General features: G+C 41.0%; 1 protein-coding gene across 1 annotated transcript in view; it reads left to right on the top strand.

The window, feature by feature from the left end:
- The window catches only part of SLC9A9 (solute carrier family 9 member A9), a 1,026,444-nt gene that overhangs the window by 179,745 nt on the left and 824,284 nt on the right, over positions 1-22,415 (top strand). The window contains exon 6 of the mRNA XM_077488236.1: positions 3,373-3,478. Coding sequence (XP_077344362.1) covers positions 3,373-3,478 — 106 coding nt within the window. The remainder of the gene's footprint in view (positions 1-3,372; positions 3,479-22,415) is intronic.

Genomic DNA, 22,415 nt, shown 5'->3' with positions numbered 1-22,415 from the left:
AATGTTTATCGTTTCTTTAACTGGTTGCTGTCTGCCAACTGTCAAATGACGGTGTAAAAAATAAACAATAAATTACGATTTAAAAAAATAAAAAAACCCATCAGTGATTAACCACTTTCAGACCGGACCAATTTGCTGGTCAAAGACCAGACCACTTTTTGCGATTCGGCACTGCGTCGCTTTAACTGACAATTGCGCGGTCGTGCGACGTGGCTCCCAAACAAAATTGACGTCCTTTTTTTCCCACAAATAGAGCTTTCTTTTGGTGGTATTTGATCACCCCTGCGGTTTTTATTTTTTGCGCTATAAACAAAAATAGAGCGACAATTTTGAAAAAAACGCATTATTTTTTACTTTTTGTTATAATAAATATCCCCCAAAAATATATAAAAAAATGTTTTTTCCCTCAATTTAGGCCGATACGTATTCTTCTACATATTTTTGGTAAAAAAAATCGCAATAAGCGATTATTGATTGGTTTGCGCAAAAGTTATAGCGTTTACAAAATAGGGATAGTTTTATAGCATTTTTATTAATAATTTTTTATTATTTTTTTTTTTACTAGTAATGGCGGCGATCTGCGATTTTTATTGTGACTGCGACATTGTCGGGGACCCATCGGACATTTTTGACACATTTTTGGGACCATTGTCATTTATACAGTAATCACTGCTATATAAATGCAGTGATTCCTGTGTAAATGACACTGGCAGTGAAAGGGTTAACCAGTGGGTGGCAGTCTAGGGGTTAAGTGTTCCTAGGGGTGTGTTACTAACTGTGGGGGGGTTGGGCTTTCATTTAGTGTACACTGATCTCTGCTCCAATCACATGGAGCAGAGATCAGCATCACTAGTTGCTAGGCAGAATGGGAAAATGTTGTTTATACAGCATTTCCTCCATTCGGCCGCTCCGTGAGACGATCGCGGGGATGCCCGCGGCGATCGAGTCCGCGGGTCCCGCGACCGGACTCACGGGGGTCCCGACCAGCGCGGGAGCGCGCCGCCGGCGGCGCGCTCCCGATGCCACGGCGGCAACGAATATTGGACGTACATGTACGCCAATATGCCTGCCCGTGCCATGCTGTCGACGTACATCGTCGTGCGCTGGTCGGGAAGTGGTTAAATACCATCAAAAGAAAGCTCTATTTGTATGAAAAAAAAAATGATAAAAAAAATAAATAAAAAAAATTGGGTACAGCATAGCATATGAAAACAATAAAGCACTATAGCAAGCTTCTGTTGCTTTACATGTGGGTGATATGAGAGTGGAGGTCACTGGCTTTCAGCAAGGAGCACTCCATATGTTGAAGGAGGAACAACAGAAGGAATACCCCAGAGGATTCATCTTTGTCACAAGCACTTTTATTAAGCCTCTAAGGTGAGGGCACAATCGGTGGAGGGCAGCACTACGATTTTCTGTGCACAAAGGTAGATCAGTGTGAAGATATTACGTTTTCATCAATTGTTTTTCAAATAGTATATAATAGACTGCTACGTTACGTATTGGATTGAATAAGGACCCTGTGTGGAGTACTAAGCACATTGCACTTTATGTTTAGACATTTAAACATATTTTTGCACTATAAGGAGATAATTTTTGCACTTTGTCAGATATTTTGCACTTTATCAGATTGTTTATGTCGATATCAAATTGTCATTATTTATTGATTTTGTGATGCACTAATTGTTTTTGGATTCGTATTGTCACATTATCAGGAAGTGTAAGGAGTGTTGGCAGCTTTATTTCTTATATATAGCAGCTCACAAGGTTTTACACATATTCACCTATACTGTCTCCTGCTAACTGTACTCTGCATACTGGTTTACTAGAGGAAACTGCACAACAGCAGGGAGAAATTGACATGGCATACTAGTGTTGCAGATCTTCCTATCATCAGATGGCCATACCTGGGGATTGCGGCCTGGTTCCAGCTTGCTGCAATTCCATTCCCATCATCAAGGGCCCTGGTGAAGAAGCAGGCTGGGGCTTAGGCTCTGCACCCTGAGTTGAAGTTCTACAAGGACACACTGAAAGACGCATAGAAAGCTGACAATGTTTTTTTTTTATTTTGGACTCGCTGGGACTGGTTTACTAGAGGAAACCACACAAGAGCATTGAGAAACTGACATGGCATACTACTGTTGTAGGTTTTCATAAGCCCACAGATGTACATTTTCCCATTAAAGGCAATAAAAAAAAACACAAAAAATTTGAATGGGACCAGCACTACAGTCACTCAGTAATCATAGTAAGCTATGAAAGGTACCCGTGGCTAACAGAGGAGAAGCTTCACAAAACCTGTATTTTGTGCAGTGTAAGTACAGGGATTTATCATAAAAAAAAAAAAAAAATAAAAGCAACATTTGAAATTGTGTAACCCCTCCCCTCCTTCCCTGCAAAGCATGCTCTGTTGCCTTTTTTACCCTTTGGTCATTTTTTTAAAGTCATTACATGAAATCAGTCAGCACTTTGTGCAGGGTGTCTAAATATGTCTATTCAGTCCAATACCAGAGTTAAACCTAGTGCATTCAGTAATCAGCTCTCAGAAACAGATCTGGCCCGAGAAAACAGAAACACAGGAGTCAAATAAATCTAAAGGTAAAATGATGGAGATAAATGTAATAAAGTCACATGGCTCAGTGTATATGACTAAAAATGTAAAAATATCTCTAGTAATACTCTGATACTCCCAACTCTGAGAATCGCACTGTCCGTGTCTGGTGTATAATAAAAGAATCATACTCTTAAGAAATAAGAGGGAAAATGAAATTATGACATGGAAAAAACAGATTGGCAAAAGTGTTTCCCTTCGATTAGGATTCCTGCATTCCTAGTCATGATGATGTGTAACCTATGCATAATTCTGGACATGAACATTTATAGAGCAAAACAGAGAGCACAGTCAAGAATCTTCTTCTTGCCTCATTAACATCTCGTTAGTACTATGGGCCATTGCACATGATAGCAATGTAATGGAAACAGACACCTAGGATAGGGCAACCTCAGTTGGCTTCAATAAGGACAGTGCTGTGATTAACAACTGTTGAAGTTAATGCTATTAAATGCTAGAAACATTGCTCAGCAAATCTTGTCTGAAGTGAAAATTATTGAGCAATGGAGAATGGCTGTAAACTGAAATCTTACAGAACCGAAGACATCATATTTGTGGCAGGTTGTTTTAATCATCTCTGCACTGATTTACTGTGTGTTAGTACATGGATGGGAATACATTAACACTAAGCCTATCATAGTGTAGAGCCTATTGGTGGTGATCCAGCTAACATCTATTTCTATCGTTCTGTGTTCCTTGCTATTGATGATATAATAAAAAATAAAAATAAATACTTAGCACTTCTGCTTTTATCTTTACAGTGACGGTGTTGGCTATATTCCATGAGCTGAATGTGGATACTGACCTATACACCTTACTGTTTGGAGAGAGCGTTCTTAATGATGCAGTTGCCATTGTCCTCACTTAGTAAGTATGTTCAAAAAAGAGAAGGTGTTCAAAATTTGCCTATAAAGTCCCATACAATGAGGGGAATGTTTTTTACATTCTGTTAGTAAGTATGTTTGACTGTTTAGTGTTTTTGTTGCTCACAGTAGCTTAATCTATAAAAATGGAAATTCGTATTAACCAGCCATTATTAAACATTTATTGTTCAACTGTACTTTTCATTTGGAGGTTTACAGTTGAATTGTTTCTACGTCATAAGACCATACAGTGTACAATCAGATTATGCAATATTTTTTAAATATACCAACAGCTATGTAGTACGAGGACCCACCTGAATACAAATGAAATACCCAAATGATATTCAGCTTGGATTCTTTATTTAGAACAGGGTGGTTTCACAAGTTCTTTTTACCTGCCTTTAACTTTTAATGACTCACTTCACTATTACTGTGTACCTGTAATCTCTGGACTAAAATTTGTGATTTAAATAGTAAAAACACATATTATTTTAGGGAGTCTTCCTCTGGAGCAAAATTGGAGGAGTGATTTAACTTAATGGACAGCAGTCTTTTTTCTATCTTGCTATTGCTATTGGCACAGTATTTTTCCCTGACCAAAGTATTTGACGTAGAGAAATGTGTTATGAAGAGGGCATTTGATTTTTACTTAAATGGTGATCCTGCCCCCTACCCCTACCTCCCTTATTCTCCTCCCATACCCTTCATGAAGTTTGGTGATATATCCCTTGTAGTTTAGATAGTTACTCGGCCAATTTTATTTAGTCCATCTGGCCTGGGTCATTATTATAGCCATTGAGGCCACTCTAATGTAACCCAGTCTTGTTTATTTTATTTTTTAATTTTGAATGCATTTGCATTCTTATGCTGCACTTCATCTGTACATTTTGGAAACTCCCACCTGGCACCTTTTTCTCAGACTTTCATGTTTCCTGTCGGTAGTCGCTTGCTTTGCATATTGTAATTTCTTGGGTGCTCATTGATGCTGTGCAGACCTTATTGTATTGCCATTGAGTATGCAAGCCTGCCTTTTCATGTGACCTAGTGGTGCACTATTTTTGCAAATGCAACTTTTTGTTATTTATTTTGTTGGAATTACAAAAAAAAAATGTTGATGCACTATATATTGTAAGTTGAGTAAAAAGGCAGGTTAGACATGTAATGAACTTCTAGTGGATAGGAGCATCAAAGCAACTGTCCCTTTTCCTTTCTCCTATGGGGCACAGATGCATTCTACAAAGTTGAGCGAATTAGGTAGACTGTTTTATAGAGCATTATATAGAAATATCCACTCTGTTGAACTCCATACGTTTATTAGTAATAGGTCATTAGTTATACAAGACAAAACTAGATGTATAATGTAATTTTAATATTTAAAAAAGGTTGGGTATAAATCCAGGGGACATAGAGACATATAAATGGAGAGATATGTTATCTTTATCAAGAAATAGTCTCTTGCCCTGTGTAGAATGCTAAGTGTAATATTTTCAGTACATTTTATTAAAGTGTTCAGACTGATAACACTAGACAGATTGATAAGAATTTGAAAAAACTATGACAGCAGCTTATGAGATTCCCCGTTTAATTTGTAACCTTGGCATAAAAAATAACAGCTAAAATCTAGTTATGAAGCAGACATTTTCTACACATTTTTTTCAATGCATTTTACATATTATGTTACAGATATCTTTAAAATTGTGTAGCTTGGGCACTCTGATGTAGTTTGGATTCTCTTTGCAGTATGAAATGGAGGAAATCCTCTGTATACCCAGCACCAAACACTCATGTTCATGTATTTTCCAGCCCAAATTCAGGCAAATTTGCAAGTCCCCTTAGATGTTTAAGAAAAAATCTATTTTAGCTGCAATAATATCATTCAGTGCAGAGTTATGGATCTACACCCTGAGGGGTGTCACCACTGTGTCCTGCATTCAATGTGCATTCACTGTATATTGATGCAGAGAGCAATGCTGATGTCAGCATGTCTATGCCATTCTTTGCAACATCAAGGACCACCAACCAATGGGAGAAGACTAAAGTTTGTCAGTTTTAGTAGTGTGGATAAAATACATATATAGTAGCCATTAGACCCACCAAAGAATTTATATTTATGTCTATCCTATCCTGAGATTTAAACAGCCCTTTCATATTGCACAACCCCGATCACCTCATTTTTCTTTGCTGCAGTTAAACAACAAAGCTTGATCACCTCCCTGTCTTCAGATTTTGATTGGCGAGAGAAGGAGTATCTACAAATGGATGAACTCCTCTTTCTGCTTTTTATCCTTGAACTAGTTTCTTCATAATGCATAAAAATGTGGATGTCCAATTGTCACTAAGTATTGCCCCTCCTTCTCCTAGTCTGAGGCTTCTGTACCATAGATTAAAGTGATTGCAAAGCTTAAATTTTTTTTAAATGAAAACAATAAACATGCCATACTTACCTGTTCTGTGCAATAGTTTTGCACAGTGCAGCCCAGATCCTCCTCTTCTGGAGTCCCCCACCAACGTTCTTGGCTCCTCCTCTTCAAACTAGCATCACTTCTTACACTTGCACACTTTGTACACTTGCACAAAGTCAGGGATTTTGTAGAATTAGAGTCAGGGGTATAATTAACCAGTTATACCAAGCAGGTGCTAATGATCATCAATTTCATGTGCATGTTGAAACACAGTTATTAACTTATCATTTAGCTGTGACAGGAAGCAGTTTGTTTGCTGAAGGGTTATAGAGTGGTACAATAATCAGTGTCTGCAGGCAACAGTGAGGCATGGTGGAAGTTCCTTGCGAGTTTGGGGCTACATTTCTGCAAATTGAGTTTGAGATTTGATCAGGATCAATGGTATCCTCAGTGCTGAGAAATACAGGCAGATGCTTATCCATTATGACATACCATTAGGGAGGCATGTGATTGGCCCCAAATTTATTCTGCAGCAGATGGATGACCCCAAACATACAGCCAATGTCATTAAGAACTATTTTTAGTATAAAGAAGAACAAGGAGTCCTGGAAGTGATGGTCTGGCCCTCACAGAACCCTGATCTCAACATCATCGAGTTTGTCTGGCATTACATGAAGAGACAGAAGGATTTGAGGCAGCCTACATTTACAGAAGATCTGTGGTTAGCTCTCCAAATGTTTGGAACAATCTACTTGCCGAGTTCTTTCAAAAACTGTGTGCAAGTGTACCTAGAAGAACTGATGCTGTTTTGAAGGCAAAGGATATCACACCAAATTAAATTGATTTAATTTGGATTTATCTTCTTGCACTTACTTTCCATTTTATTAATTCATAAAAACAAACAATTATTGCCTCTATTTCTGCAAGCATTGTTAATTTTTTCACACTTGCCTAAAATTTTGGTGTATATATTTGAAAATTGATTATTACTGATGTACTGATTGCCCAATCACATTTTTTGAGGCTCTAAAATGCAGGCACAGTACCCTAAAATTACCCATTTCTGGAAAGTAGACAGTCTATTTTCTAAGAACCCTAATAAGTCTTTTGAAGACTTTATTTTTTTCTACATATTTTTGGAAAATGCAGAATGACATTTTTTTTTTTTTTTTACACAAAGTTGTCAATTTAGCAAGATATTTCTCACCTACAGCATGGGCATGCCATTGTAAACAGCATCTCCCCGTTCTGCCTAGCTACAAGTGACGCTGATCTCTGCTCCATGTAATTGGAGCAGAGATCAGTGTTCACTAAAAAAAGGCCAGCCCCCCACAGTTAGTAACACACCCCTAGGAACACTTAACCCCTACACTGCCACCCACTGGTTAACCCCTTCACTGCCAGTGTCATTTACACAGAAATCACTACATTTGTATAGCAGTGATTGCTGTATAAATGACAATGGTCCCAAAAATGTGTAAAAAATGTCTGATGTGTCCGCCATAATGTCGCAGTCACAATAAAAATCGCTGATCGCCGCCATTACTAGTAAAAAAAAATTATTAATAAAAATGTCATAAAACTATCCCCTATTTTGTAAACGCTATAACTTTTGCGCAAACCAATCAATAATCGCTTATTGCGATTTTTTTAACCAAAAATATGTAGAATACGTATTGACCTAAACTGAGGGAAAAAAAATTTTTTTATATATTTTTGGGGGATATTTATTATAACAAAAAGTAAAAAATAATGCTTTTTTTCAAAATTGTCGCTCTATTTTTGTTTATAGCGCAAAAAATAAAAACCGCAGGGGTGATCAAATACCACCAAAAGAAAGCTCTATTTGTGGGAAAAAAAGGACGTCAATTTTGTGTGGGAGCCATGTTGCACGACCGCGCAATTGTCAGTTAAAGCGACACAGTGCTGAATCGCAAAAAGTGGTCTGGTCTTTGGCCAGCAAAATGGTCCGAGGCTAAAGTGGTTAATGTATGTACAGTGGTTTCCGCTCAATATGTTTCACAATCAAATGACAATATCACTATAAACAGAAAAATAACATTATAGCTTAAATTCATAGAATTCATACCAATATTAATGTATAGAAATACAAACATTGATGCAACAGAATAAAGACACTATCTTATATATTTATACAGTCAAAATCATAATTAGTAGGTCAGTTGATAAATCATCTTACCCTGGATGCAAACAGGATTCCATAAAACAATGAAGATGTTACCACCTAACAGACTGCATTTTAGGAGTATCAGTGTGTCATAAAAGAAGTATAGAGCATTAATGGAGCCTAAAAGGTACAAAGTAAAATATAAAGAAATAGGGGCTTAAATTATTAATTATATTACTCCTTTGCTGGAGAAGGCTGTTATACATTATTGTAGTTTTAGAAAATCCCCAAACAATTGGAGTTTGAATAAGTAGTTAATGCAAGCCTGCATCAGTAAGGGCTGTGTATCACAAAAATGAACCCATTGTGTCAAAAGCAAGGGAATATAGCTCAGTGTAGCGTCACCTATAGCACAGACTCAGCCAGGGCCAGGCACACCTAGCCTACTGGTACGTGGCTGCCCCCCAGAAATGCCATTTTCAATGGCCAGGAAGTACAGAAGGCTAACCAAAGGAAATACAGGAGAAGAGAAAAGTTTCTGTAGTTCCAGAATTGCGGTTGTCTGCACGGGATGGCTGGGATTGGTGTTATTCATAATCAGTGCAGATGGGTAATGCACATGAAGAGACATGGTCAGCACATGCACAAAGAAATGGTGACAAAAAGCTTCCTAAAGATGCATGATTGGATGTGAAATGCGTAGAGGCTTCTGTGTAACGCCGACGTCACTTCCTGCCTTAACCCGTACCATATCGAGGCTTGGACAGCATGCCGATCCCAGAAGATGGAACGATGCTAGCGAGCCCTAAAAAGCATTGCTGGAAAGACTTAGTGGTGGTCTATAGGCACTGTATTTGTGATAATACCTATTTTATTGATTGAATACATTTTAACATGTTGCGCAATGATGGCTGCATACTTTTTATGAGATCCTGAGATTAATGTTGAGGTGTAACCAGTGATTACTGGCAGCCAATTTGGGAATCTTCAGACATGCTTTTATGAGTGGAGTGGTCAACTCAGCATAAACCAAAGGCGCATTTTTTCCTTGTTTCTGATGAGTGTCCATTTTAGAAGGTGTTGGTGTATCACGAATTGGTGAAAGGTTTTCCAATCACGGATGTGAATTTGTGCATGTGGGATTTGGATAACCAGCTTGTGAAGAGAATTATTGGGACTGTTTGTTGCACAAATGATTTTTTATTTTTACTATTTTAGAAAATTTTGTTTTGATGAATTAGTTTATTCATTTTTGATGAATCACAGATAAAAATTGTTCATGTTTTTTGTGGTAAGACACATATATTATTTAGGGTCAGTGCAGTTACACCTTTCACTGTAATAGGCAAGCAGTTAACCCCTGCAGTGTGGGTGGACATTTTATTTTTATGCGTTTTGTGTTTTTTTTTATATTATTTTTTTTTTTTTACGAGAGAATCACCAGAAAAGTACAGCTGTTCCACTGTGTATGAATAAAAAAAGTTGCAATTGTAGAAGACATTTCACTTATCAGTATGGAAGACAAATCACGCTGAGTAATCCTTTCTTATTTCATTTCTTTCCCAGACAAATTCCTCTAGGATAAACTGATCAGCTTAAGAAAAACATTTTCTCTTCATGTCTGAATGAAATTTACCTGGCATTATAAACTATTCATATCCTTGTAACAAAAGACTTCCTAGGTTTTTTTGTTTTTTTAAAATAAATACAAGATTTGCAAGACTGGAGCTTTTAGGCTCCATTAGTGCATCAGATTATCTGTTTACAAGGTCCATATATTTTCAGCGTTACTTGTGTATAATACAAGGCTTTTTATGAAATATATTCATTTTCAGAAGTTGTCCGAGCAGCAAAGGACGGGAAACACAACTGTTTCTGTTACGCTTTATGGCTCTGACTCACATAATTTGTTATCCTGATGTTTAATAAATTACTTTAGTGATAACAGCTCATTGGTTCTCCTCTCACAGCAAAGGCAATATTGTGTTAAAGAGCCCAACTTCAGGATTAGCAACCCCCTCAAGCCCCCAGCTCCCACCCTCCTCCAACTAACTGGTATAAAGAAAAACAAAAAAAACTAAATGCCCATTTTACTTAACTGAAGCCCTGATCACATGATGATTCATCTATCTTCTTTCTACTTCCTGGGGTCTTTCTTTGGATGTCCACATCACTATCTGCTTATGTTGGCTCAGTATAGCCCCAGAGTCAGGAAAATTCACAGAGACAGTGACCAGTATGCAAGAAGATAAGAAACAGGGAAAAATGTCTGGTCCCCAGGACAGGATATTGGCTTTACTTTGATGCATTAGACCGCAAAATGGCTTAGAACATAGGTGGGCAATTGATTTTCCCAAGGAGCAACAAGGGAAACTGAGACTGTTGTGGAGGGCCAAACTTAAAGTGGTCGTAAACCCTCTCCTATACCCAGTGAAGTGAACAGCCTCAGATGATACACAGAGATGAAACAAATCTCCCTACATAAGTTTTACATGTAAATCTCCAGTCTTTCCCTTTCTACAATCTTTATAAAGTGTGCATCGTGCTAGAAATCTGTGTTCCTCTTCCAGCAGTGGGCATGGAGTCTGAACATACACTGTGTGAGAGCTGATCGGAGGAAAGGTACACCCCCCCCCACATAAGCAGAGGAGCAAAGGAACATGCAGAGCTGTACTTTGAATAGACCAGCTCTCTGCTTATCTATCGCTAAGAACCATCCCCAACACAAATTTTTATCTACTGTTATCTCGTGTGTTGGAAAACTCAGAAGTGACTCTGCTAATAACAGAGGAACAGAGCAGCATGCCACTCTTTGGAGAGAGATAAGTAAACACTACAGATATATGTGCCCAGGTCAGATTTCATGAATGGGGTTTGCAACCACTTAAATTCTGCTTCATTTCGGACCTGAAAAGGTTTGTAAATACATAAACATATAGTAAACAAATGTATCGATATACAAAAGATTATAAAATCATATAAATCCAATATTAAAATCAGACATTTTTTAAAACCATCAACAACAATTTCATGCGGTCTTAACCACTTCCCGACCAGCGCACGCCGATGTACGTCAGCAGAATGGCACGGGCAGGCATATTGGCGTACAGGTATGTCCAATATTAAATGCCACCCTGCCATCGCAAGAGCGCCAGCAGGCTCGTGTGCTTGTCGGGACCCCTGTGAGTCCGGTCGCGGGTCCCACGGACTCGATCGCCGCGGGCATACCCGCGATCGTCTCACGGGGGGGCTGAACTGGGAGATGCCATTGTAAACAGCATCTCCCCGTTCTGCCTAGCTACAAGTGACGCTGATCTCTGCTCCATGTAATTGGAGCAGAGATCAGTGTTCACTAAAAAAAGGCCAGCCCCCCACAGTTAGTAACACACCCCTAGGAACACTTAACCCCTACACTGCCACCCACTGGTTAACCCCTTCACTGCCAGTGTCATTTACACAGGAATCACTACATTTGTATAGCAGTGATTGCTGTATAAATGACAATGGTCCCAAAAATGTGTAAAAAATGTCTGATGTGTCCGCCATAATGTCGCAGTCACAATAAAAATCGCTGATCGCTGCCATTACTAGTAAAAAAAAATTATTAATAAAAATGTCATAAAACTATCCCCTATTTTGTAAACGCTATAACTTTTGCGCAAACCAATCAATAATCGCTTATTGCGATTTTTTTAACCAAAAATATGTAGAATACGTATTGACCTAAACTGAGGGAAAAAAATGTTTTTTTATATATTTTTGGGGGATATTTATTATAACAAAAAGTAAAAAATAATGCTTTTTTTCAAAATTGTCGCTCTATTTTTGTTTATAGCGCAAAAAATAAAAACCGCAGGGGTGATCAAATACCACCAAAAGAAAGCTCTATTTGTGGGAAAAAAAGGACGTCAATTTTGTGTGGGAGCCATGTTGCACGACCGCGCAATTGTCAGTTAAAGCGACACAGTGCTGAATCGCAAAAAGTGGTCTGGTCTTTGGCCAGCAAAATGGTCCGAGGCTAAAGTGGTTAATGTATGTACAGTGGTTTCCGCTCAATATGTTTCACAATCAAATGACAATATCACTATAAACAGAAAAATAACATTATAGCTTAAATTCATAGAATTCATACCAATATTAATGTATAGAAATACAAACATTGATGCAACAGAATAAAGACACTATCTTATATATTTATACAGTCAAAATCATAATTAGTAGGTCAGCTGATAAATCATCTTACCCTGGATGCAAACAGGATTCCATAAAACAATGAAGATGTTACCACCTAACAGACTGCATTTTAGGAGTATCAGTGTGTCATAAAAGAAGTATAGAGCATTAATGGAGCCTAAAAGGTACAAAGTAAAATATAAAGAAATAGGGGCTTAAATGATTAATTATGTTACCCTATGTTTATTTTTATGGTTACAATATTATACTGTAAACCCATTGTCTCAGAGGGTTTGCTAGAGAAGGCTGTTATACATTATTGTAGTTTTAGAAAATCCCCAAACAATTGGAGTTTGAATAAGTAGTTAATGCAAGCCTGCATCAGTAAGGAACTCTGTTAAACAGACAAATAAAAACAATGTAAGAATTTGTATGGACAAATTGGAGCATATTGGAGGTATTAATATGCTCCAATATAGCCATACAAATTCTTGGAACTTACATTGTTTTTATTTGAGGGAAGAACAGTTTCATGACTCCTGGAGTGTGCAGTACACAGGAGCTAACACAGGAAGAACTTAGTTAGGCAGCAGAGTGGTAGGAGAGCATAAGGACTTCTCCTAGGCAACGTTCTACCACCAGAACTGAGTCACTATGCTATACCGATCTACTTCTTGCGCTCTTTCCTTCCAGTTCTTGCAGCTCTCTACAAGGATATCTGTCGGCGTGCCCCTCTGAACCTGTTCGTTTCCTCTATGAGGAACCTGACAGGCTCAGAGAGGCATGCTGACAGTGGAGGCATTGAGGGCTGGGTGTGGCCCCGGGGCCACAATTTTCCAAGGTCTGGCTTAGAAAGGCGCATTTGGAATCAAGACTGGTGTGTATGGTAATTGGTGCACAAGGCACTATTTAGTTTATAGATTAGGCTTTAATTACATATTTTCTGAGTCTACTATTTTAGACATCACTGCTCTAGATGGCTTTGAGACTTTGGAAAGCCAGAAATTGTCATTACACATAATACTGATGACTCCAGCTACTGTCCACTCCTCCATCAGTGCAGGGAAGCTGTAGACCTGCTGGCAAATCATTTAAGATTTTCACCATAGGCATACTTTTTCACATGAATGAATCAGCTTTGTGCATTGGAAATCTTCAGAAGGGAACATAAGTGATAATATGTAACTTGGTCATTTTAATTGTAAGTCCCTTAATTTTTGCAGTCTCTACCTTTCAGTATTACTCAAACTCATGTTAGATTCTCAGTTTTTACTCTTTGCAAGCAAGCCATGGATTGGAAAATCCATAGAAATTGCTTTCTTTTAAAAGACAGTCTGCCAGAGCCTATACTTAACACAATTAATGCTTAGTCACAAGGTACAGTGAGCTGAAATACAATATCGATCTTTGAGTGGCCTGCATTCTCTGTGTGTTTCAGATACCCAAGGACATAGTAAGACAGGGATAATTGACCACCAAGCATTCTGCAGATATGATTAGTAAATTCTTTTATAGCCCAATACTGCTCAGCAGCTGATCATCTGTTAAAACATCTACCCTGGGTCTTTATAGATTCAGCTGTCTAGGCTATTATATTTATGGAACTTTGATAAATCATTTACTGTGACTTTATACACTAACACACTTTCTGCGCTAGAAGTCTGCTGAGTCATGGTGGGGTTCAACATAGAACAGCAGGTATATGACACAAATGGCTCTGCATAAAAGGCAGTGTGCATGCTTCTTCCAACTGTGCAGAGTCACTTCACTATAGCGATTTTATATTAACTATTAGGTCATGTGTGCAAATGTCAGCATGTATAAATGATTGATCAGCATGTACTGTAGATCAGATAGCTTGTGCTTTTTCCACTACAGCAGTTATATAGTTTATGACCAACTATTTTGATCAAAGCAGTGCCATTCACACAGTGTCAAAACCAATATAAACCAAAAGTTCATAATTTTTTACATTTAAACTGATTTATAGCTGTTAATACTATATATAGATATATAGATATATCTATCTATATCTATCTATACATATCTATATCTATATCTATATATATATATATATATATATATATATATATATATAGAGAGAGAGAGAGAGAGAGAGAGAGAGAGAGAGAGATAGATCTATATGTAGATATACAGTATCTCACAAAAGTGAGTACACCCCTCACATATTTGTAAATATTTTATTATATCTTTTCACATGACAACACAGAAATTACACTGTGCTACAATGTAGCAGTGTACAGCTTGTATAACAGTGTAAATTTGCTGTCCCCTCAAAATAACTCAACACACAGCCATTAATGTCTAAACCGCTGGCAACAAAAGTGAATACACCCCTAAGTAGCCATTTTCCCTCCCCGGTGTCATGTGACTCATTAGTGTTACAAGGTCCCAGGTGTGAATGTAGCAACTAGTAGCAGCTGTTTTAAATTTGGTGTTATCATCCTCACTCTCTTATACTGGTCACTGGAAGTTCAACATGGCACTTCATGGCAAAGAACTCTCTGAGGATCTGAAAAAAGAATTGTTGCTCTACATAAAGATGGCCTAGGCTATAAGAAGATTGCCAGGACCCTGAAATTGAGCTGCAGCACAATGGCCAAGACCATACAGTGGTTTAACAGGACAGGTTCCACTCAGAACAGGCCATGCCATGGTCGACCAAAGAAGTTGAGTGCATGTACTCAGTGTCATATCCAGAGATTGTCTTTGGGAAATAGACATATGAGTGCTGCCAGCATTTCTGCAAAGGTTGAAGGGGTGGGGGGGGGTCAGCCTGTCAGTGCTCAGACCATACGCCTCACATTGCATCAAATTGGTCTGAATGGCTGTTGTCCCAGAAAGAAGCCTCTTCTAAAGATTATGCACAAGAAAGCCTGCAAATAGTTTTCTGAAGACAAGCAGACAAAGGACATGGATTGCTGCAACCATGCCCTGTGGTCTGATAGACCAAGATAAACTTATTTGGTTCAGATGGCATCAAGCGTGTGTGGTGGCAACCAGGTGAGGAGTACAAAGGCAAGTCTGTCTTGCCTACAGTCAAACATGGTGGTGGGAGTGTCATGGTCTGGGGCTACATGAGTGCTGCCGGCACTGGGGAGCTACAGTTCATTGAGGGAACCATGAATGTCAACATGTACTATGACATATTGAAGAAGAACATGATCCCTTCCCTTTGGAGACTGGGCCGCAGGGCATTATTCCAACATAATGACCGCAAACACACCTTCAAGCTGGGGACCGGACTGTTGCATTTTTGGACACTATGAGGTGCAGGATGACATGATTCTGATGGCGTATCAGATGGCGTCGTTTGAGGTTTCTGTCTGTGGATACCGCATAGGATTGTTTTGACTGCATGGGCAGAGAACAAGGATGGCTTGCTGGGTCCTGTAAGGAGGCAAAATGCTGGATGCCAGCTAAGTAGTGTCTGATGGTATTATGTAATAGAGCCAGCTGCGTGTGGCAGTATGATATGAAAGCCAGGATGTGTTTTAAGATCTCCCGACACTGCTCAGGGGTTTGGGGCTAAGAACCTGTCGTAGGAATTCCAGGCTGTACGGTAGGCCTACAGGGTGTTGCAGGATAATGACTGATTTACAAGGTGGGTCGCATCGTGTAGGTGTTGCTTTAATCCAGTGTCAGCTGTGACCAAGGTGGGATAGGAGATGTGGTCGGGTCGGTTCCAGGTTCCTACGAGAAGAATGACGCAAGGTTAAAGTGGAATAGTGTGTCGGCCGAGTCTTTGCACTTGCCTGGGATATAGATGCAGTACACTTTGAATTGATGCTGCAGGGATAGTTGCACAAGCCTGTGCCAGAAAGACATGATGGCTAGCGATTTGGACCTGCCTATATTTATGATATTAGCTGTGGCCCGATTGACTGTGGCAAAACGTCACTGTTTGCCCTGCCCAGGTGCTGCCCCAGACTTGAGCTGCAGTCACAATGGGGTAGAGTTCTGATAGTTAGAAGGACTGCCTGAACACGAGGATCAGGAGGATTTCTGGTTGCCATGGCTCTGCAAGCAATGATGGCCAAAAATTGCCGCAAAGCCTGTAGAAGCTGCGGTGTCCGTGGCTACCCAAAGTGACAAAGAGGATGCTGTCGGAAAGAACATTGATATGTCATTCCAGTTTGTGAGAAATTCGTCCCATGTTGACAAATTCCGCTATTGCTGCTGTGTCTAGCCTAGGAATTTGGTCGGGACCATGCACCTGCGAGAGGAAACTAAGAGGGGTGAGATGAAGGACTGTCCTTGAGGGATGATCTTCATGGCAAAATCAAGTATGCCCAGCAAGTATTGTAGCTGTCTCTTGGTAAACCCTCGAGTAAGGGTAAAGGTGTGAACGACTGACCTGATGCAGGTCAACTTGTCAAGAGGTAGGCTGGCCCCTCTTAAGCTGTCAACATAGACTGGGGGCTGACCGGTTATTTAGATGTCTAAGAAGTCATTGAGATAGTGGATGACTTTCTACCAACGTGCCTGCTCTGACAGGCTCCAGGAAAGGGACTAGGCAAACGTATTGAACAGCCATGGCTGGTTTTTTTTTTCTAGTACCAAAAGTCTTTAAACTTGATCAATATGCCATCGCTAGAGAGATGGCTCAATGGCCAGTAATTTGAAAGCGTCTGAGATGTCTGGACTGCCAAGCCTACTCCTATACTAACGATAGCTTGAATGGCTAGGTTGATGACGAATATTAATGGAAAATTCTTCTGAGGGTATTAGGGAGTTCAAACATGGGATCTGAGAACAATGAGGCGTGGACAAATCATACACAAAGTTTATTAGAATACATGCCCTTGACAAGCCCAATAGGGCTGAATCTCCAGATGGTGAAAGGTGATTTGTAAAAGGGACGATCATGTACCCCCGGTTCAGTTTGGTTTGTAACAAGACGCCAATGGCTGACTCGTCAGTGACAGCTGAGAGTAGGTTCTTGAAGTCACGTGGGGCATCGTGATGAGGCTGTTGTGGAATCCTGAGGTGCATCCCTGCATGAGGTAGGCAGCCAGGGAGGTTGTCAGGTGGGAGAATAGGTAGAATGCGGCCTAGTCATGATGTATTTATTTGCTTAATGCCGCCCGTGAGTAATGGTTGATGTTTGTAGCGCTGAGAATCGTAGCGCCTATGATGCGACTAGACTCTGATCAGGCTGTTGGTGTGAGTAACGGTGGGGTTTGTAGTGCCGAAGATCTGAATAGTTTGCGCCAATGATGCGACTAGACTCAGATCGGGCTGTCAGTGTTTTGGCATGCTGAGGATCCGAGTTGTTGTGCCAATGATGCAACAAGTCTCGGATCAGCTGTAGGTGTGAGTAATGGTAAGGTTTGTAGTGCCGTGGATCTGAATCATTGTGCCAATGGTGCGACTAGATGCGGATCGGCTGTAGGTGTGAGTAACGATGGGACTTGTATGCCAAGGATCCGAATCGTTGTGCCGATGATGCGACTAGACTCAGATTGGTTGTAAGTGGTTGTTTGGTATTTAATAGGAGGTGTAGGGGGTCAGTAGGAGGTATGGGGGTTAGTAGGAGGTGTGGTATGTCGAGCACAGGTTTTGGGACATACAGCACTGATGCGACTTGATTCGGAAGTGGCTTGTAGCGTGAGTTACATGTATTCGTAACGTTCGTCCCCCCTAGGCAGCTAGATATGAATGGCCCCAAGCAGAGGGCTGCCACAAGTCGCGACTGGGCTCGAATGAGGTACAAATCCCAACGAATGAGTACGAATACATACAAATGATATGGTGACATTTCTACAAAGCAGTGAGAATGAGGCAAGGGACTTATGACATGAGATGACTACAGTTTTATGAATGGGGAACATGATAGACAATGGTTTGAAAGTATAAAATGAAACAAAACACTGTTCAAAGCACTGTTCAATCCATCAGCCGAAAATGGTAAGAGTATGGCACAACTGCAAACCTACCAAAACATGACCATCCACCTAAACTGATAGGCCGGGCAAGGAGAGCATATTTGGAGAAGCAGCCAAGAGGCCCATGGTAACTCTGGAGGAGCATCAGAGATCCACAGCTCAGGTGGGAGAATCTGTCAAAAGGACAACTATTAGTCATGCACTCCACAAATCTGGCCTTTATGGAAGTGTGGCAAGAAGAAAGCCATTGTTGAAAGAAAGCCACAAGAAATCCCATTTGCAGTTTGCGAGAAGCCATGTAGAGGGCACAGCAAACGTGGAAGAAGGTGCTCTGGTCAGATGAGACCAAAATTGAACTTTGTGGCCTAAAAGCAAAACACTGTGTGCCAGAAAATTAACATTGCACATCACCCTGAACACACCATCCCTGCGGTGAAACATGGTGGCAGCATTATGTTGTGGTGATGCTTGTCTTCAGCAGGGACAGGGAAGCTGGTCAGAGTTGATGGGAAGATGGATGGAGCCAAATAAATGCCAATCCTAAAAGAAAACCTGCAAAGTCTGCAAAAGACTTGAGACTGGGGCGGAGGTTCACCTTCCAGCAGGACAATGACCTTAAACATACAACCAGAGCTACAATGGGTGAGATAGCGGCCCAAGATATACCCACTGAGCTGGAGAAGTTGATCACGTTTGCCATCTTCATTGACTCCAGACTCAAAGAAATACTTCCTTTTAAGTAGCGCTTCCAGAAGCCTCCTGTACATTTGTCTCTGAACTTTGCAGTCTCACCCTTGCCTCCTTCACCTCCCATGCCTCCTGGTACCGAGTCGGTCTGTGAAGATGAACCCATGCACTTGGACTTCACGCGTCTCTCTGCGGATAGGAGAACCCTTAGGAGGAGGGAGAGATTGTGCCTTTATTGTTGCCAGGCAGGTCACTTTTTGAAGTCTTGTCCTACCCGTCCAGGGAACAACCGAACCTTGAGGTCCTGTCATGGACAGACCTTAGATGGCTAAGCACCTGGTTTCGGTTACCCTTTCTTGGGCTAAATTGTCCGTCGAGATACAGGCTCTAATCGACTCTGGGGTTGCAGGCCTGTTCATTGATGTTGCACTCCATTCCACTGCAGCTGTGTGACACTCCACTTGCCATTGAGGGTCTTGATGGGAGACCTCTATGGCCTGCCCATGTGACTCATGAGACTGTTCCATTGTCCATGGCCGTAGCAGCTCTTCACCATGAGATGATCCAATTCCAAGTTTTTTCCTTACCTAAGTTTCCACTGGTTATTGGTAGTCCTTGGTTACAGAGGCACAACCCCTCTTTTGATTGGCTCCGTGCTGAGGTTCTCTCCTGGTCGCCACAATGCAGTAAGTCATGCTTCTAGAAGGTAGCCAAGGTCCTGTGCACCTCTTCCCTGCCCGAGGAGTACCGTGATTTTAGCGATGTCTTTGACAAAGGTCAAGCCAGTAGTTTGCCTCCACACCGGTCATATGATTGCGCAATTTACCTTCAACCTGGTGCAATACCCCCTCATGGCCGGATTTACCCTTTGTCGATCTTGGAGGATAGGGCCATGGAGGAGAATGTTGAAGATTAACTTTCTTGAGGTTTCATCCGCAAATCCTTGTCTTCTGTTGGTACTGGTTTCTTCTTTGTGAAGAAGAGTGGTAAAATGAGACCTTGTATTGATTATAGGGGTCTCAATCATTTCACGATTAAAAATGCCTATCCGATTCTATTGATTACAGAGTTATTTGACCGCCTCAAGGGAGCAATGGTTTTCAGAAAGCTTGATTTGAGAGGGACATATAATCTCATGATGATTAAGGAGGACGACAAGTGGAAAACTGCGTTTAATACCAGAACTGGTCATTATGAGTACCTGGTAATGCCTTTTGGCCTTTGTAACACCCCAACAGTTTTCCAGGAATTTATTAACAATGTCCTCTGAGATTTGTTGCAGTTATGTGTAGTGGTTTATCACAACAATATCCTCATATTTTCCAAGTCCCTGGAGAGCCACCACACAGATGTCTGTTGTGTGCTTCAGAAACTAAAAGAGAACAATCTCTATGTAAATTGGAGAGGTGCAAATTCCATAGTGAACAGGTTAAATTCCTGGGTTATGTAATTTCCACTGCTGGTTATTCTATGGACCCAGAGAAACTTTCAGCAGTCCTATAGTGGCCCAGACCCATTGGTTTATGTCCTCTGCAGCATTTTCTTGGTTTTGCAAACTATTAACGAAAGTTTAATTGTAACTTCTCGTCTCTGGTCAAGCCGCTGACTGATATGACCAGAAAGGATGGTAACCTACACAGTTGGTCTCCGGATTCCATTAAGGCCATTGAGATTCTCATGGCTGCCTTTGTTTCTGCTCCTGTGTTGGCACATATCCTATGTTACCTTTTATCCTTGAGGTTGATGCTTCTGAGACTGGAGTTGGTTTGGCTACCTTTCCAAGAAATTGTCAGCTGCAGAGTGCAATTACGAGATGGTGACAGAGAGCTGTTAGTGATCATTTTAGACCTGAAAGAATGGAGACATCTCCTTGAAGATACCACTGTGCCGGTTCTCATACTTACTTGCCATAAGAATCTCACATTCTTGTCTGAGACTAAACACCTTTCTCCCAGAAGGGGGCGATGGGCTCTTTTCTTGTCTAGTTTCAGTTACATTGTCTCATTCTTATCCAGTATTAAGAATGTAAGGGCTGACACTTTGTCACAAAAATTTTCCTCCATTTCCAAGATGGAGTCGGTTCCGGTTCCTGTGATTCCTCCTGATCATATTCTGGCTACGGTTCGCACCAGTCTCACTTCTCTTTTGGGTGACAAAATTCTTGCCACTCAGGTCCATGCTCCTCCTGAGAAACCTTGTGACCGCTGGTTTGTCAGAGAGTCTCCATACTGCTGTGCTCCAGACTTACCATTCTTCCAAGGCTGCTGGCCACCCTGGGAACAATCAACTCTTTTGGACCATTTCCCAACAATTTTGGTGACCTAGTCTACTTGCTGATGTAACTGCCTTCGTATATGCCTGTTCCGTGTGTGCACAGAGTAAGACTCAACGATACCTTCCAGTGGGCCTCCTACAACCCATACCCAACAGAGAGAGGCCCTGGACCCATCTGTCTATGGATTTCATTGTTGGGTTACCCAACTCTCAGGGCAATACAGTTATTCTTATGGTGGTTGACCGCTTCTTGGAAATGTCCCAATGTATTCCACTTAAGAAGTTGCCCACTTCTAAGGAACTGGCTTCCATTTTTGCTCGGGATATCTTTCGGTTACATGGGCTACCCTAGGTGATTGTTTCGGACAGGGATAGTCAGTTTGTGTCCCGATTCTGGCGAGCCTTTTGTGCACAGTTGGGAATTCAGCTTGCTTTCTCCTCTGCGTATCAGCCGCAGTCTAATGGTGCAGCAGAATAAGCCAGTCAGTCCTTGGAACAATTCCTACATTGCTATATTTCTGACCATCATAACAACTGGTCAAAATTGAATTCTGCTTCCTGATTGTCCCCATTTATGGCAAACTAGGGTTTCCAACCTTCCATGTTGCCTGACTCATTTGCTCCACAGCGTATTCCTGCGTTAGAGGAGCATCTTGTGGTCTTCCTTCCACTTGGGCACAAGTGCAGGAGGCTTTGTGACATGCTAATGAAACAGAACAGACTCCATGCTGACCGCAGGCGCCTGCCTGTGCCTTCCTACCAGGTTGGGGACGGGGTCTGGCTGTCATCTCACAACCTCCAAATTCGTGCTCCCTCTCTGAAGTTCGCACCTCGGTTTATTGGGCCTTTCTGTATTCTTCGCAGAATTAACCCAGTGGCTTACGCATTAGACCTTCCTTCTAATATGCGTATCTCAAATATATTTCATGTCTCCTTATTAAAACCGTTGGTCTGCAACCGCTTTACCACATCTGTGCCTTGTCCTCACTCTGTACAGGTTTAGAACCATGAGGAGTGTGAGGTACAGTCCATTGTTGACTCCCATAGGTTCCGTGATTGCATACAGTACCTGGTGCAATGGAAAGGGTACGGTCTGGAGGAAAGCTCTTGGGTCTCATCCTCGGAAGTACATGCCCCTGTCCTCCTCTGTGATTTGCATAGACGTTTTCCCCTCAAACCTGATGGTTCTCCGAGGAGGAAGGGGTCATTGAAGAGGGGGTACTGTCAGGGCTGGGCTCAGCCCTTACTTCTCAAAGATGGCCGCTCAGCTGTTGGCTAATTGACAGCTCCTTTCTCTGCGCAGTGACTCGTTGATGATATCATGCTCTTCAGTCCTACCTACTTAAGCCATCCAGCCTAGATGATCTC

Source organism: Lithobates pipiens, unplaced genomic scaffold (assembly GCF_037356315.1).
Source record: "Lithobates pipiens isolate NorthernLeopardFrog02 unplaced genomic scaffold, aLitPip1_a1.2 Scaffold_18, whole genome shotgun sequence".
NCBI classification, from domain to species: domain Eukaryota; kingdom Metazoa; phylum Chordata; class Amphibia; order Anura; family Ranidae; genus Lithobates; species Lithobates pipiens.
Note: the sequence above shows the minus strand (reverse complement) of the source record. Positions and strands in the feature narration are given on the sequence as shown.